Source organism: Melopsittacus undulatus, chromosome 9 (genome assembly GCF_012275295.1).
Source record: "Melopsittacus undulatus isolate bMelUnd1 chromosome 9, bMelUnd1.mat.Z, whole genome shotgun sequence".
Taxonomy (NCBI): domain Eukaryota; kingdom Metazoa; phylum Chordata; class Aves; order Psittaciformes; family Psittaculidae; genus Melopsittacus; species Melopsittacus undulatus.
In genome coordinates, this window is record NC_047535.1 from 18,582,524 (window position 1) to 18,598,100 (window position 15,577).

At 38.7% G+C, this 15,577-nt stretch overlaps 1 protein-coding gene across 1 annotated transcript in view; it reads right to left on the reverse strand.

Moving 5' to 3' along the window:
- Positions 1-15,577, reverse strand: part of MYZAP (myocardial zonula adherens protein) — a 60,627-nt gene that overhangs the window by 23,065 nt on the left and 21,985 nt on the right. The window contains exons 6-10 of the mRNA XM_013128249.3: positions 14,832-14,984; positions 11,971-12,096; positions 9,874-10,002; positions 7,143-7,228; positions 4,229-4,334 (exon numbers count right to left, since the gene is read on the reverse strand). Coding sequence (XP_012983703.3) covers positions 4,229-4,334; positions 7,143-7,228; positions 9,874-10,002; positions 11,971-12,096; positions 14,832-14,984 — 600 coding nt within the window. The remainder of the gene's footprint in view (positions 1-4,228; positions 4,335-7,142; positions 7,229-9,873; positions 10,003-11,970; positions 12,097-14,831; positions 14,985-15,577) is intronic.

Genomic DNA, 15,577 nt, shown 5'->3' on the forward strand with positions numbered 1-15,577 from the left:
AACTCTCTCCCACCTCCTAGAATGGCACACACAGGATAAACTGACTGACCATATCAAATAGATAACATAAAAAACAAGCTTCCAGCACTCTCACAAAAAGCAAAAGCAATTTAGTTCCTGCAAGAAACAATGCGGTAACAGCATCCCTTGCCCTTCTATTGCACCTCTGTGCCTGCCTCTGCCTGCCCAGTTCTGTCTCTGCATTGGAAACTCTGTAGTGGAAGGACCCAAAGTTAGCACAGTTCCACCTTTCACACCGTGAGTCTTCCTGCAGATTTTTCCTGTGATCGAACTAGCTTTTCCCTGGATTGTCTTTGAAAGTCCCTCTCTGTCCAGCTGTACTTGAAGAGGGCTACAGAGACAAGAGCTGAAAGAAACCCTATACATACTAATGTTCACCGATTTCACCACTGAGCTCTGGGTGACCCACTCTGGCCATCTGTCTGAATCTTTTGAGAAGGCTTTTTAGAAAGCCTGCTATGTACAAATAGTGTGAGAAAAGGGCTGGGTTTCTACACATCTGCCAAATAAAGTCCTGCATTTCATATAAAGTGTACTGCACTAAGCTGAGAACAAACAGGTTTACTTAACAAACAAGTTCAAAGCAGGGATAAATCTGTCGGCCTTAAATCATCTGCAGTCTCTTAACAAGAGCATGAGGCTTTAAGACTATGTAGGATAATTTTCTGCTCAGCTGGTGCTCTAATGGGCTGTGATCTTGGCTTTCACAGCAGAGAATCCCTATGAGGCTGAAAAATGGGTGTGCATGGGATCTAACACGCAGAGATGTTGAAAGTTACCAAGTCCAACAAACTTCCATTTAATTTCTTCCATTTATTTTTTTCTGAAAGTTATTTTCCATGCTCCTATTTAATTTATGTCTGGTCTGACTAGGTCAGGTTGGCAAATGTTCTGTTAATGCCTGAGATGGAAGGACTTCTTTTCAGTTTAAAAAAAAAAAATAGAAGCAAATTATTTCTTCACTAAGGAATGTAAGTACATGGAATTGTGATTGCTCTTCTTTGGCTGGTCTCAGTTCCCTAGGTCACACATCTACTGCATTCAGTACCAACAAGATGGATCCTCAAAAAAGGAGGCTTTAATACTCTTTTCCTCCATGGCCTCCTACGTTTGGTGCTTCTCTGCCAGCATCACCTTTCATACATGCCTAGATTAGGACTGACCACAGCCTTCTAACGCATTTGCCATCAGACAGCACTGGAGGTGTTAGAGCTGCCTACTGCACCACAAAACTCCACTATAAAGTTTCTCTTTCACTTCCTCCTTACTGCTTGCTGTTCTTTTACAGAATGCCCTGCATCTGTCACTTGCCAATGATACGTCATCTTTCCCTAAAAAGGCCTGAAGAGCAACTTATTTTGTGATTTTTCAGCTAGCATATTTATCTCAGCACAGTTCTCTGTATGAGTTTGAAACAGTAAATCTTTTTATTCAGCACCCCACTGAAATAATTCATCATTTCTGTAGCTGCACTTTCTATTTGAGATGATAACAGCATAAACCTGTTGTGGTTTACACTGAAAAACTAAACCCCTCATACTTGAGGTCTCTGTCCAAATATACCAAGCTTAATACTAAATAAAGCTCATTCTGTAGTCAAGCAAGCCTAGGCTTAGCCATCCTTCTCACTCAGTTTATACAGTAGCTTTGTTTCAGCATCTAGCACAATACTGCTGATAATTTTGATTACTTTCTTTCCACTTCTCTTCTGAGTTTCCCATGTTAGCCTCTTATCAGTCTGTTCTCATGCAACAGAGGCACTAAGTGTTTCAGAAAGCAGGCTTTCCAGCTGCTTTGATCATTCTTTCTCAATTATGTAATTTAAATGCAAGTTATTGATCATTATAATGTCCTCACAAACCCTAAAATGGAATGTTATTTTACAGACAGCAGCCATGAAAGTATTCAGTAATGAGTAACATGGTAGGTTTTCATGACACTTTTTTAGATATTCCTATCCATTACATTCTGCATTTAGTTAAATTTAAGCAGGGGGGATTTGTGCTCATATATACCCTGATGAACATATTTTTCTGGGAGCTAGATAGTAGCACAATTACACAGTCTTCCCTATTTACTCTTGAAAGTATATTTAGTGATGTTGCTCATTATTTTTTAACTAACTTCAGAACAGCCTCTTCAGATAGCATTCCTTTTCAAGAGCCTACCTTTTAAGAAGCATTTTCATTGCTGATTTCTCAGCTTCTATGGCACAGTTAGCAAGTATTGCTTAAAGTAAGCCTAAAAATAATTTTCTAATGTTTACTCAGGGAAGAGCACAAAGTCATGAAAAATACCACATGCATGGATAGCTCAGGGCACAAACATCTGAAGTGCTTTCAATCTTCCCCCATGGTAGACAGTTACCCTCCTCTGTACTATTAAAGCTGCTATTTTTAGACCTTTAATGAAAAGAGTCCAGTTTAAAATAGTGCATGTCAACTGTATCGTATGTATTTCTTCAAACACAACCCATGGACAGCACAAAGAACATAAGTGCCTAATGTATTTAGTACCATCTGATGTGATCAAACTTATGTTACAGGAGTCTTTAGTAGCTACAGGTGTTCATGCTGTTATCAAGGAAATGGAATTAAAAGAAAAATTAACACACAAGGACTAAAGGAGAGAACAAAAGTGCTGGCTACATGGCAGTCAAAGATTTGTACAGATATTTAATTGATTTTGAGAAGAAGGTAGTTTGACATCAAGCTAGGTAATACTGAGACAGCTAAATAATGATTTGGCCACCTAATATTTTACTTGTTAAGCAGGATAACAAAAAGATCTGGAAGGGCCTTCTGTGTATATGAAGGTAACAGAGATAGATTAAAAGGAATCAGTAAGCTATTACTTGTATAAACTTTGGGCCAGTTATTATTATTTCATATTACCAGAATCATTTGGCTTGCCACATGTATCACAAAGTGGCAAGTCCTTTAGAACTTCTGGTTAGAACAAAAAGACCCTGATAATATGATGGTCATCTTACAGACATACAAATCACATTAAATAAGTGTTCCCATAATCCATTAAATCGTTGGACTGGATTATTAGAATGGAAATTACTTTCTTAACAGAATACCATGGTATAAAGTGTTAGCTCAGTTTTTGACCACCTGCTGTGATGTTTGAAAATAGTGAAAATGGCGAGCTGAACTAGAAACAAAACCTGAAGACTTTATACTAGTCTATACTGATGACAGAAGAAATTTAATGCAAAGAGATACTTTTGCATCCCTCTGTGTAAAAGACACTTAGTATCACACATCAAGTCATACAGCAGGACTACATTAGAATCTTATAAAACAAAAGAGATGTAGGCATTTAGGTATTTATTTATAAATTCCATCTTGATAAAAATGGAAAAGCACCATGTCTAATCAGAGATTCTACTGTAGCACATTGTGAATGCAGAAAGAATGCCTTAGGTTAGAATGATTTCCAAACATTTGATTTTGTGAATGTGTGATGTCCAAATACAAATTAAAGATATTTCATGAGTGCCTCTCCTCTGTGTAAGGCTTGTGTAAAAGTGCTGTCAGTCTGCTTTGTAAAGCTCCAATTTAAACTTAATTTACCTATTTCCCATGTCATTCTTTCATCCACTTGAAGAAACACAGATCTTTGCGATCACAGCCTTCTGACTGCTGAACAGGTTATTGGCATGTCGTCAGTGTGTAACTTAAAGCCACTTTCCAGGAGAAAGCCACTTAAAGTTTTACAGGAATTTTTATCAGCTAATATGATAAAGATGCCCCAAACTAGGGTGCAAATGATGAGCGGTGAAAGACTGTTTGCCTGTCTATTTCTGTGCAGAACCACCGTGAAAAAAGAAAATCAATTAAAAAATAAAGGCAGTTTTTACCTTCCATGTCCGTACAGGAAGGAAACCCTTAATGAGCAGTCTGCACTGTTTCTGCAGTTACCTTCTACATGCTTCAAAAAAGTTGCAAGTTGTATGTGTATTTCCTGGACTACCATAAGGAGTTCCAGAATTAGCGTCAGCCTAAAAATCACAGTATATAAACCACAGTCACTGGATTAAACTGCTTTCACCTAGTCTTTCTGCTTCACTAGATCATCTTTCATTGCGTTTGCAACTTAGGTGGCATAAGGAAATTGCACACAGAACAGAGCTCTCTTTGGATTATGTACTAAAACAGTGTTCCCTCAAAAGGCTTGGAATTATTTTACTAGATCTCACCTCCTCAACCATGTGCTTGACTTTCTTCTGTTGGCAGTGGACCATATCATCCAGATGTTTGATTCGCTCTCTTAGGCTAGCTGCTACCTCCTCCAAATGCTGTGACCTAGCAAAACATGGAAGAATTAAGCATATGAGTGGAAATTTATGCAATAAAAGCAAAACAAGAACAAGCTCCACAATCCCACCATAAATCAGGAAAAGTAGGTCAAGGAGTAGGCAAGTCATATTCGGTGACAGATGTCAATTTTTCCAAAGTACATTTTAATGGTAGTCTAGTCAAAGTGGCTGTCTCCACCCAAGTCAACTCACCTTTATGTTGCATACTGCCTTGCTTACTCAGTGCCTGAAGTGCTGACATTTAAACAATGTGATAAAGCTCACCTCCTTAAGATGTCTGCTTTCCTTGAAGTGAAAAGCATTTACATAACTAGATCTTTATCACAGAATCACAGAATGGCTATGGTTGGAAAGGACGTTAAGATCATCTAGTTCCAACCCATTGCCATGGGCAGGGACACCTCGCACTAGACCATGTTGCCCAATGCTCTGCCCAGCCTGGCCCTGACCACTGGTAGGGATGGAGCATTCACCACTCTTTTGGACACCCTGTTCCAGTGCCTCACCACCCTCACAGTAAAGAACTTCTTCCTTATATCTAACCTGAACTTCCCCTGTTTAAGTTTAAACCCATTTCCACTTGTCTTACCACTACAAATCACCAAAAGACACATTTATCTTGAGTTGTTATAATCTGAAATCTTTTTGAAAATGCATACTAACTAAAAGCCAGGAAGCACATCTGCTGGCATCCTTTTCAAAGCTCTCCCACTGCAGTTGAGGATTTGGCATAGTTGCCAACAGCAGCAGAATATACTGGAATTAGTATTAATAACTATATATAATAACTGGAGTTAGTATTCTGGAGTTAATACTGGAGTAATATTAACTCATCAAAAGCATGAAGTGTGGTGAATGTTTTAAGTTTGTATGAATGACTCTTTAAATAGATTATGCATTTCTTCAAATCTGTTTAAGACAGAAACTGAAGACCCCCAGAACTGTGCTACAAGCTGGTTTCACAGCTTACCGGAAAAGTAGTTTTAGAATACACAAAGACACAGGAGGGAAGCATTTTAGTAAGCTTTGGCCATGATGGCCATGGGAGCCTCCACTTTTATCTGAATGTGCAGTTCTTGCAATTCTTCAACGAAAGTAACTGCTTGCTTACAAAGTAAACTTTTGTACTCTTAGGTTCAGGACTGAACAGAATTTGAGAAGTGGAGGAGGGGAATCAAAACCAAAAAGGCTCTTTTCATCTTGGTCTGTGCACAGCAGAAGAAACTGTTGAAGCTGCAATTAGAACAACCATGCGAAGGCAAAGCACCAGATGGCAAACTGTATGATAAGATTTCAGTGAATGACTGTGAAAGCTGTTTCCCCCCAGAAAGAGTCTCTATTAGCAGTGAAGTACTGTAGAGAATTGTAACTGCAGCAGCACTTTGACAAGGACTCAAAAAAATCAAGGCAGTGCTGCAGGTTTTTCAGTCCTGTAGGTTAAGGTCCCACAAAAGCACAGTTTTCATTTTGATTGCAACTGTAAACATATTTGGTCTCTCCTTGAAAGATTCAAAATTTTAAGTATTGATGGCAATGGAGCAATGTAAAAGAGGTGCTTCCTCAGGTAGAGCTCAGGTGTCTGGTCAGGTATAGACGTGTAAAGAGAATTTAAGAACTTCAGCATCTGAACCCACATTCACTGCTTGCATTGCATAAATTGCAACTCTCTGCATCCCTGAATTGCACAAATTCTTGTCTGAACACTGCCTTTACTCTTTGTACTGCAGCATAACTTTTCATGCTGAGTGGCCAGGGCAGGGTCCACTGAAGCGAGAAGAGTATCTGTTATGCAGAGGTAAAGGAAGAAAGCAATTATCTTTCATCTCCATATTATATGTTGTATGCAATATCTGCTCACTTTAAATTATTATTTTAACAAGCTGCTGTGAAAAGCTGTTATTACCCTTAAACCAGATAAGCTGGTCACAGATCAATACAACTAGACAGTGAGATGCTCTCAGCAAGGACCAACTTTTATGTTATGCTTCCTAAAGAACAGTGGGATGCCAAAAGCTTAAAACTTTATTTCTTGGTGCCACATAAATACAAGTTGTTATCAAGAACAATTATTCAGTCTCTACTTATGATTCATCTTTACCCACTTAAGTGGTGTCATATAAAGTTTTAAATGGCAGATGCAATTTTCACTCAAATGGCATTTATGCTATTTCAGTGCTGGATAGATTTCCCTTGAAACTTTGCCTTTGGCTTCGCTTGAACCTTTCTTTTGCCTGGTCATGGTGGTCTGTCAGCCTCAAATAAATAGTAATGGATGCATATGCCATCTGTGGGCAGAAAGAGCACATCCAGGTACCACCACACTACTAGATCTTTCTTCTAAGCTTCATGCTTTTCAGAACAACCATTCACAGAGGACTCACTGCCAACAATACCGACCTTACTTTACCCAAATAACTTTGTAGGTTATTTCTGCACTGTGATGCTACATGACAGATTTCTTCCACACCTTCACTTTGTTCATGTGCATACGTTAATGTGCACCACATATATAGACCAGATCCTCCAAGCCTTAAATATATTTCCTGCTTTCCCTCTTTTATGCATGTTTGCAAAAATTTTTGAGAAAGATGCATCGAAGTGGGGGTTTTGTTGCAAAAATTAATCCTCTTGATATTTTATGTGTACATAAGTTTACACTCAGATGGACAATCCCTACAAGACTGCAATTTTAAAGATAGATAAAATAAAATTCAGGTGTCTTCAAAAAACAAACCAACCACCCGCTAAAGTTTCTTAGCAATACTACAAGTTCCATAGACAAGACATATCTCACCTTTCACTGTTGGAGTTGTTTTCGGATTTTGCTCCAGATATTTGCATTTCATTCAGTTCAAGTTGTTTTTGCAGCTGGTGACGTTCCTAAACAAGAAATGTTATCCTTCAGTTATCCATGTGTTGAAATGTAAAGGCTTCATAAAGCATATTTCATTGCAATTCAAAAGATCATTTGTGAAATTAAAATAGAAACTGATTAAACAAAATGCATGAAGGTGCACAGGATGCAAAAGAATAAAATCAAATTCCCAGCTATGCATGGAAATAAGATCAGAGTTTTCAATTTCCTTTTTGAAGATGTACAGTTGTACTTGAAACTGAGGATTTTGAATAAAAAGATGAGTCATCACAATCTTAAACTACATAAATGTAAAATTTTCCAAGTTATCCCTTCAAAAAATCTCTCAATCCAAAGCTGAGATAAAAGATATTGCTCCATTTTCTTCCCCAGAATATTCTTGTTTAATTTTCAGGTGTCCACCAGCACAGCGCCTGTGAAAAACCTATGAGTCAGCACAAACTAACAGAGGAGTCTGCTGTCCACTTTAACAGGAATTTAAGAGGCATTCGATTTTATTCTGCAAGTATTGGCCAGATAAGAGCAAATTAGATAACCAGCATGAAGAAACTCATCTGTAGTTAAGAACTATACTGCAATCTTCTATTCACTGCAAAATACAAATTGTAGGGAGAAGCCCAGATGAAGTTAAAGAAGCTGCTAAAGGGAATGTTAAGCTGAACAACTTCTCAGTACAATCACTAGTTCTGCTAATAGATAAAAGAGGCTCAATACAAGTGCCCATTAGACTACCCAGTCAAGCCAACAAGACAGGCTCATAAAAATCTATTTCTTGGTAACAAATATTCACTATACTAAGTCTAAGCCATTGAAAAAAATGCTTCATGTGTAAGAACAGAAAATCATAGTCCCTTCACTTATTAGAATGCTCTCTGCTTCCATATTTTAGATAGCAAAGCACAGATCTTTAAAGATACTGACATGCCTGCTATTAAATGAAATGAGAAATGCCAAAGTACATCCAAGAGCATTGGAGCCTTTTGGAAGGGCTACTCTTATGCTGTCTAGGGTGACACTATTCAGTCTGAGGATTAAACAGTAACATTCATTCTCAGTTAGGGGAATGATACCAGAAAACTAAGAGGAAATTTCACCATAACTCTTAGGCTGATACTTTTAGGCTTAACAATACATAAAATAATAATAATTTGATGACTAGTCTGAGTTTTGCCCTGGAACGTAGTCTGTAAAAGAGAAGAAGGGAAATAAGGAAATACAAAGAAGCAATGCAAAAAGTACTACAACTAGTTTTACAGAAGTGTCACACTTGACAGTGTCACAAGAGGTAAATGTCTCAGAGCTTTTCTGCTTTCAGAGCTTTAAAATTCAATTGTCAAAAACTTGCTCTCAATTACAGTTTGGTAGGGAATATTTAGCCAGGGAGAGGAATAATTAAATGCTTTTAAATACCAGCAGGAAAGGAAGAACATGAGTTTTGGATTAAAAGGCAGTAAAACTGATTTTTTAATTCTTTCCTCAAATTATTGTGAGTTATAATCTAAATAAAATATCAGCATGAACGAGTAAGTGGCTGTTAGACACCCACAAAAAATCCTCAAGACATTTTAATCTTAAGCTTTCAGTTTAGCATTTCATCCCCAAGTGGAGAAATTTGGAGATACAATTCCAATCAGGACTATAAATAGCTAAATAGAAGTATCTATTGCTAACTAAGTACATTTTAATCAATCATAGAATCATAACTGTTTAGGTTGGAAAGGACCTTAAAGATCAGATATTCAAGGCCCGCCTGGACAAGTTCCTGTGTGATGTACTCTAGGTTACCCTGCTCTTGCAGGGGGGTTGGACTAGATGATCTTTTGAGGTCCCTTCCAACCCTTGGGATTCTGTGATTCTGTGATCAGATGAAGATTTGGTACTGGAAACGTGCTCTAAGGTCTGTCTGGAGCCCTCTCTTCTCCAGGCTGAACAAGCCCAATTCTCTCAGCCTGTCTTCATAGAAAAGGTACTCCAGCCCTTTGATCATCTTTGTGGTCTCCTCTGGACTTGCTCAAGCAGGTTCATATCCCTCTTGTATTGGGGACCCCAGAGCTGAAGACAGTACCTCATGAGAGTGAAGTAGAGGGATAGAATCCCCTCCCTCAACCTGGTCATGTTCCTTTTGATGCGGCCCAGAACATGGTTGTTTTCTGGGCTGCAAGTACACACTGCTGGGTCATGTTGAGCTTCTCATCAACCAACAACCCCAATTTATGCTCTCAGTCAGTTCTTCATCTATCCCCATGCAAAACCCTATGCACTTCGTGAACCTACAAACAACAGTTCTAAGAGGCTTTGGATCATTAGGCTTAGGAGACCTTGCACACTGAAGGAAGACTGAATGGTCTTTTTAAACTCTTTATTTAAAATAATGGTTAATTGAATAAATAAATTTTGACACTTTAGGCAGCCCTGACTATAAAGACCACTGCAAAGACAGAAGAACCACTTAATCATAGTGTCTTTGTGGTAGACCAGGTCCATTTACTTATATGAATACAACGATTAAGACAGATGCAAGCAGCAATGGTGTGTCACTGATCAGGGTACTGAGCAGTGGAAATGGAAAAGGGAAAGGGAAAAAAGAAACTAATTTCCTCCATGCACGTCTATATTTCATATAAAGTCAGTACCGGACTAACTCTCATACCTCTTCCATGCGTTCAATCAACCGGTCCAGCTCACCAATTCTCTGGTCTTTTTCCTGTATGCTCATTTCTGTAATCTGCATCTTCTTATTTGCCTCTTCAATAGCCTTCAGAAGCCGATTTGTTTCCTCCTTCAAATAAGAATGTTTACAGTCACATTAACATCCCATAGAGCCGGGATAATAGCTTTCAAGCAGAGCTTAAAGCTTTTCACTGTATCTGCCCAGAAGTCTGGAAGAGTTGTGACCTTAAAGGTGAATTGTATAGAACAAAAGATCTGAGATATTTTGAAGTGCATTTTAAAACATCATTATGAAAATCAAAGAAAAACTTTTACCCCTTTCTTAGATATTTGTTTTCCCTTCTGAGGATGCTTTTAACTATTGTAGAGGGGGACAGAGTTCCTGTGATGCACATAAAGAATTTGCTGGGGAAGACAGTCTGGGTTATTCCTCCTTCAGGTAAAGGTAAACCCACATGTGGGATTGCTTTTGCTCAGGGACCTGGATATACTTGGTGGGTAATGCAGGAAGATGGGGAAGTCTGATGTATACCTCAAGGGGATTTGATATTAGGGGAAAACAGCCAATTAACTTAATTGTATGCTGTTGCCTGCTATGTAATACTTTTATAGCCCATCAACTAGATGTCCTCAGGTCACCAGTGATGGGCCCTGACTTCCCTCCAACCATCATCCCAACAGAGAATGAATTTTGATAGAACCAGACGAGTTCTGCGGCAAAGGAACAATCAGCATAAGCAGGCAATGATCCAACACTGTACACAGCCTCTCCTGCCCCGAAAGACTGTTGCAAGGGATGCAACCTGACATCATGGACCGAATGGACTCAGCAGCATTATAGGAATTGGTCCATGCACTAAGAAATTATCTCTTTCTCGCTGTGTGTGGACGTATATATGTAAGCGTGACATTATATTGAAAATGTGGGATCTGAGCATGATGTGAATGGTATGAAATAAGGGGTGGATATTGTCCTGGGTTCAGCAGTAGCAGTCATTTTTCTCCTTCTTAGTAGCTGGTGCAGTGCTGTGGTTTTGACTTTTGGCCTGGGAACAGAGCTGGTAACACCAATGTATTGAGTTACTGCTCAGATGTTTACTCTGACTAAGGACTTTGTGAGTCTCATGCTCTGCCGGGGAAGAGGGGAAGCTGGGAGGAAGCAAAGGCAGGACACCTGACCCAAACTAGCCAAAGAGGTATTCCATACCACAGTACGTCATGCCCAGGATATAACTGAGAGTTACCTGGAAGGGCTGGTTCACTGCTCAGTCAGGCTGGGTACTATTGGTCGGTGGGTGGTGAGCATTTGTATTCCCTTCCCTTGTTATTTCCCTTATCATTATTATTATTGGTGGCAGCAGGAGTGGTTTTGTGTTATACCTTAGTTACTGGACTGTTCTTATCTCAATACGTGAGAGTTACATTCTTTCGATTTTCCTCCCCATCCTTCTGTGAGCCAGGGGTGGGGAAGAAGCAGGGGAGTGAGTGAGTGAGACTGCGTGGCTGACAGAGTTTAAACCACAACACATGAGTAACAACATAAGAAAAACATGCTGTTGCAGAATATAGCTACGTTCAGCTTTGTACTTCCTTATATATAAAGCAATATCAAGAGCCTGGGGAATCTACCTTCAGTTTCCATCATTATCTACTTTATCAGCTAGAAAAATGCAATGACTAACTGCTCATAGAAAGGCTTTACTTGGGAGTGGAGGGAAAGCAGGGAACAGGAAAAGTTCCTCCTCCAGTAGTATCCAGTTAAGTTGTTCCCTCTCTTCTTAGACTATAACTAAAATTGGACATTATATTTTCCTTTCTTTTTTTTTAGAGAGAATCAAAAGTCAAAACCAGCAACTTACTCCATATCAGATTTTGAAATCTACATTATCATCACTGTTACTGTGTTTGAACACATTGTTTTCTTAGTCCTTCAATAACAAAAGCTTGGAAAGCTTAATAACCTTGGCATGACTAGTTTACAGAGACAGGTGTGAAGGAACACGCATCAGCTCTGGAGTATTAAGTGATTCAGAAACACCCAAGCTAAGCACCACTCTTACAGAATGATTGTACATACTAGGAGGATTTCTTTCTCAGCTTTATGTTTCTGCTCCTCTTCTCGCATTTTTTCCTCATACTGACTGTACAGTTTTCTTGTCATCTCTCTCATGACTTCAGCATTGGCTTCCTGCGATGATTCCACCTATGAGAGAGGAAAGTTGACCTGTCAGTCAGTACAGCACTGCTGTCAGTAGGAGTGAAGTTCACATGATGTGAGAGTAGCACTTTAAACTTCAGCTCCACCTTGTTATAAATTTGACACTGCTGAAGCAGATTCTCATTTGCATAAAAACCATTTGCAATACTCCGCCAATATATAAGTAATTCGAGTTTGTAGAAGCTACCATTTCATCGAATTTCATGTTGTCTGAATTCAACTAGTTATTGCTCATCCAAGACCAGGCTATGACTCTTTATTAACCCCTTCTGTAACAGATGCAAGTCACTTGGTTTGTTTCCCATTGCAAAGATATTTGTCTCCCCTCATTTTAAAGAAGCATAGATTAGAGATGGTCTAGACTCAACTATTGTTTCTACATGATCATGAACCTAAAAGCAATAACTACTTCAAGCTGGACCTAAGCATGTCTTGTTAACTAGAAGACACAGCTGTATGGTCCCTCCTCTCCCTTGCTTTTCCACAAACTGCTCTTTGTGTAGGCACAAAAACTGGGGTGCCCATGAAGAAAAGCAGATCAGACTTAATATTCTCAGGGTGTGGAAGGGTTAATTTCTAACCACATGACCAGAAACTTTACTATTGCCACAGGGAAGAGGGCAGGAATGGTAATTCAGAGACAGGATTTCCCCCTTCTGTTGGCTCAAAACACTGATTGAACCACACCCTGAGTCATTAAACACCAGATAGGATAGTCACAGCTTAAACCCATCTACTCTGTAAGCATCAATAAAATAGCTAGTCCAGGACTTAGTTCTTTTATTACAGATGCTATAAATCAGACAAGGTTATACTGAAACACTGTGGGTCCTACAAAAATGTCAGGAAGAGGAGGAATACACTGTCATGTAGAAGAATAAAGTGCTCCTCACTGATCACTACAGTTCACACAACCACAAAATACCTGGTTCTGATGATTTGGGTTTTGGTATCTTTGGGGTTTTTTTTTATGGGGTGGGTTTGGATCTGTGTGTTTGCTTGCTTGTTCCTGGGATTTTTTATTTGTTTTTCCATTTCAAGGACTGAAAGATTTATTAAACCCCTGTATTTATCTTGCACGGTGGGAACAAGCTGTTTTACTACCCTGTGTAACAACAGCGTATTTCATCCTGAAAAGAGTCTGAGCTCTGAAGAACAGTACTTGTACAGTAATCTCCTTTGGTTGTCTCCTTTGATGCCCCACCTTGACTAACAATGGGGCAAGGGCACCAACCTGCACTTTGCAAGAGGGAGTGAGTGAAGTTAGCTCTCAGTACAACAAGAAACCTTCCACATTTCAAGAAGCCTGAAATAATCATATCATTCAGAAAAAGCCAACAGTGAAAACCCAGAGTCTTTAAGATATACTGAACTGAAATATGATCTTTAGCATTGTCTCTCCATCATTCCTTTGCTTACAGCTTGAGCAATGAGGAGAGTAAAAACAAGCATAAAAAGGTAGGTGCATCAGGGTATCTGTTATGGGACTCTTAAGCAGAGTCTCCAACCTCAGGTATTGTTATGATTGTATGAATAAGACAAAGATCCTTAATAATCTACATGGGTGTATTCTCCTACCCAGAAAAGAATCACAGCATATGGTAGTTACTGCTTTTCAACTGCTATCCCCCCAGATTCCAAACCTTCTCTTACATTCACCCCTGGAATTAAATCCCAGATGTCTTGGCAATTTTATGTTTAACTTTCAAAGACAGCAATGAAGTATTTTGTCTATTAACTTCATAATAAAACTGCAACTTCGAGGGCAAAATTTAAAGTTTATCTGCATTAAAGCAGGGTATATATTATGCAGACCTTCACATGCTCAAAGAGAAACAAGCCCTTATGTATTCAGTTGAACTTGGACTTAACCTGTGGTTCTCTGCCCTTAGGAGCAGGAATACCTTCTCTTTTAACCATTAATCACTAAGCATGAACGCAAGTCACTAGAGAGCCAAAAAGAAACATCTTAATTGAAAAAATTAAACATTAATAAACCAGCAGTCACCTTAATTTCACAGTGACAAATCCTGGTACAGTCTATAACCAAATAAGTCTACATCAAGCAATTTTAGAAGAGGCAAAAGTTTCCAGAAGGTTTTTTGCTTGCTTGGTTATTGCTGCTTTTGGCTTTGATTTTGCTTTTGTTATGTTGGTTTGGGGTTTTTTTTCTTTAAATGACATTAAAGGAATGCATTTGGCAGATGAGTGGAGAACATGGTCAAGGTTTCTGCCATGCAAAACTTTTCAGCTTGCATTTTATTCCCTTGCATTTCTCTGACAGGAATAGCTGAATTCTCTTTCCAAGACACTGGCTGTTACAGCGTATATCTGTGGACCACATGCTCACACAACTTAACAGAACACTTATTAAAAATTGTGCAATACCAAACAAATTCATCATGAAGAAATTCTTCTAGCACGATATAGAGTTATAATTTTCCTTTTCTTGCAGCAATGGACACTAATAACTATTCCATGGTTTGAATTTTCAGCTGCCAACATCCCTGAATGACAATCCTATGTTATGGAAAGACTGACAGCTGCCAGCTGAGATTCTTTGTTATTAAATCAGGATTGATTCACAGCAATATGTCAGCTCTAGGGAATGATGAAGGCATGAAGAATGAAGACACTTTACAAATATGACATAGGAATTCATTTAACATACTCCTGATGCCCTTACTGGGCAATATTTTTAGGGAGTTTATATACCGCACCTTTAATTTCAGTAACTGGTTTTCAATTTGTGCTGTTTCCAGTTGCTTTTGCTTCTCTCTCAGCTTTTCCATAGATTGCTCATGCGTATGTTTTAAATTCCTTATTTGTTCTCTTATGTCAGTGTTCTCCAATGTAACGTCAACTAGAGTTTTCTAGAGGAAAGAGGCAAACCACATATTAGAAATCACAAATAACTTGGTGAACTAATACAGTCAAGAGATTATGGAACAGACAGAACATTTAGTTTCCTGATGTATCAATGCACTGTGAACAATTTTGCATGTTTTAATGTTTAAAATTATAACTCTAGTTGTATTTTGTTTACTAGGAGATATTTCCATGAGGAACATGCTTAGTGAAATCAAGTCCTGGAAAGCTATAAGAAAAAAAACAGCAAAGGAACATGGACATATTTCAGCATGAATACTATTCCCAACAGTCTTCCTTTCTTCTCTCCAAGGGCCATATTATACATATTAAATACACTAGACTGAAGAGAAACTGTGACATACAAGAAAGCAGGAACATTAAATTTTTCAGCTCAGTTACCTGTAAGTTTTTAACACAGAAAATTCATTCCCACCTTTTCCCTCCCCTTACATTTCACAGGTATGTAAATCCCCAGAAGTGTTTAGCATCCAAACAGGCCACTTCCATTTCTGTTAACCAGTGACGGTAGGGATCAGTCAGGAGATGAACCATTTTGCACAACACAAAACAAAGCACATTTTCACCTTAGGTATTT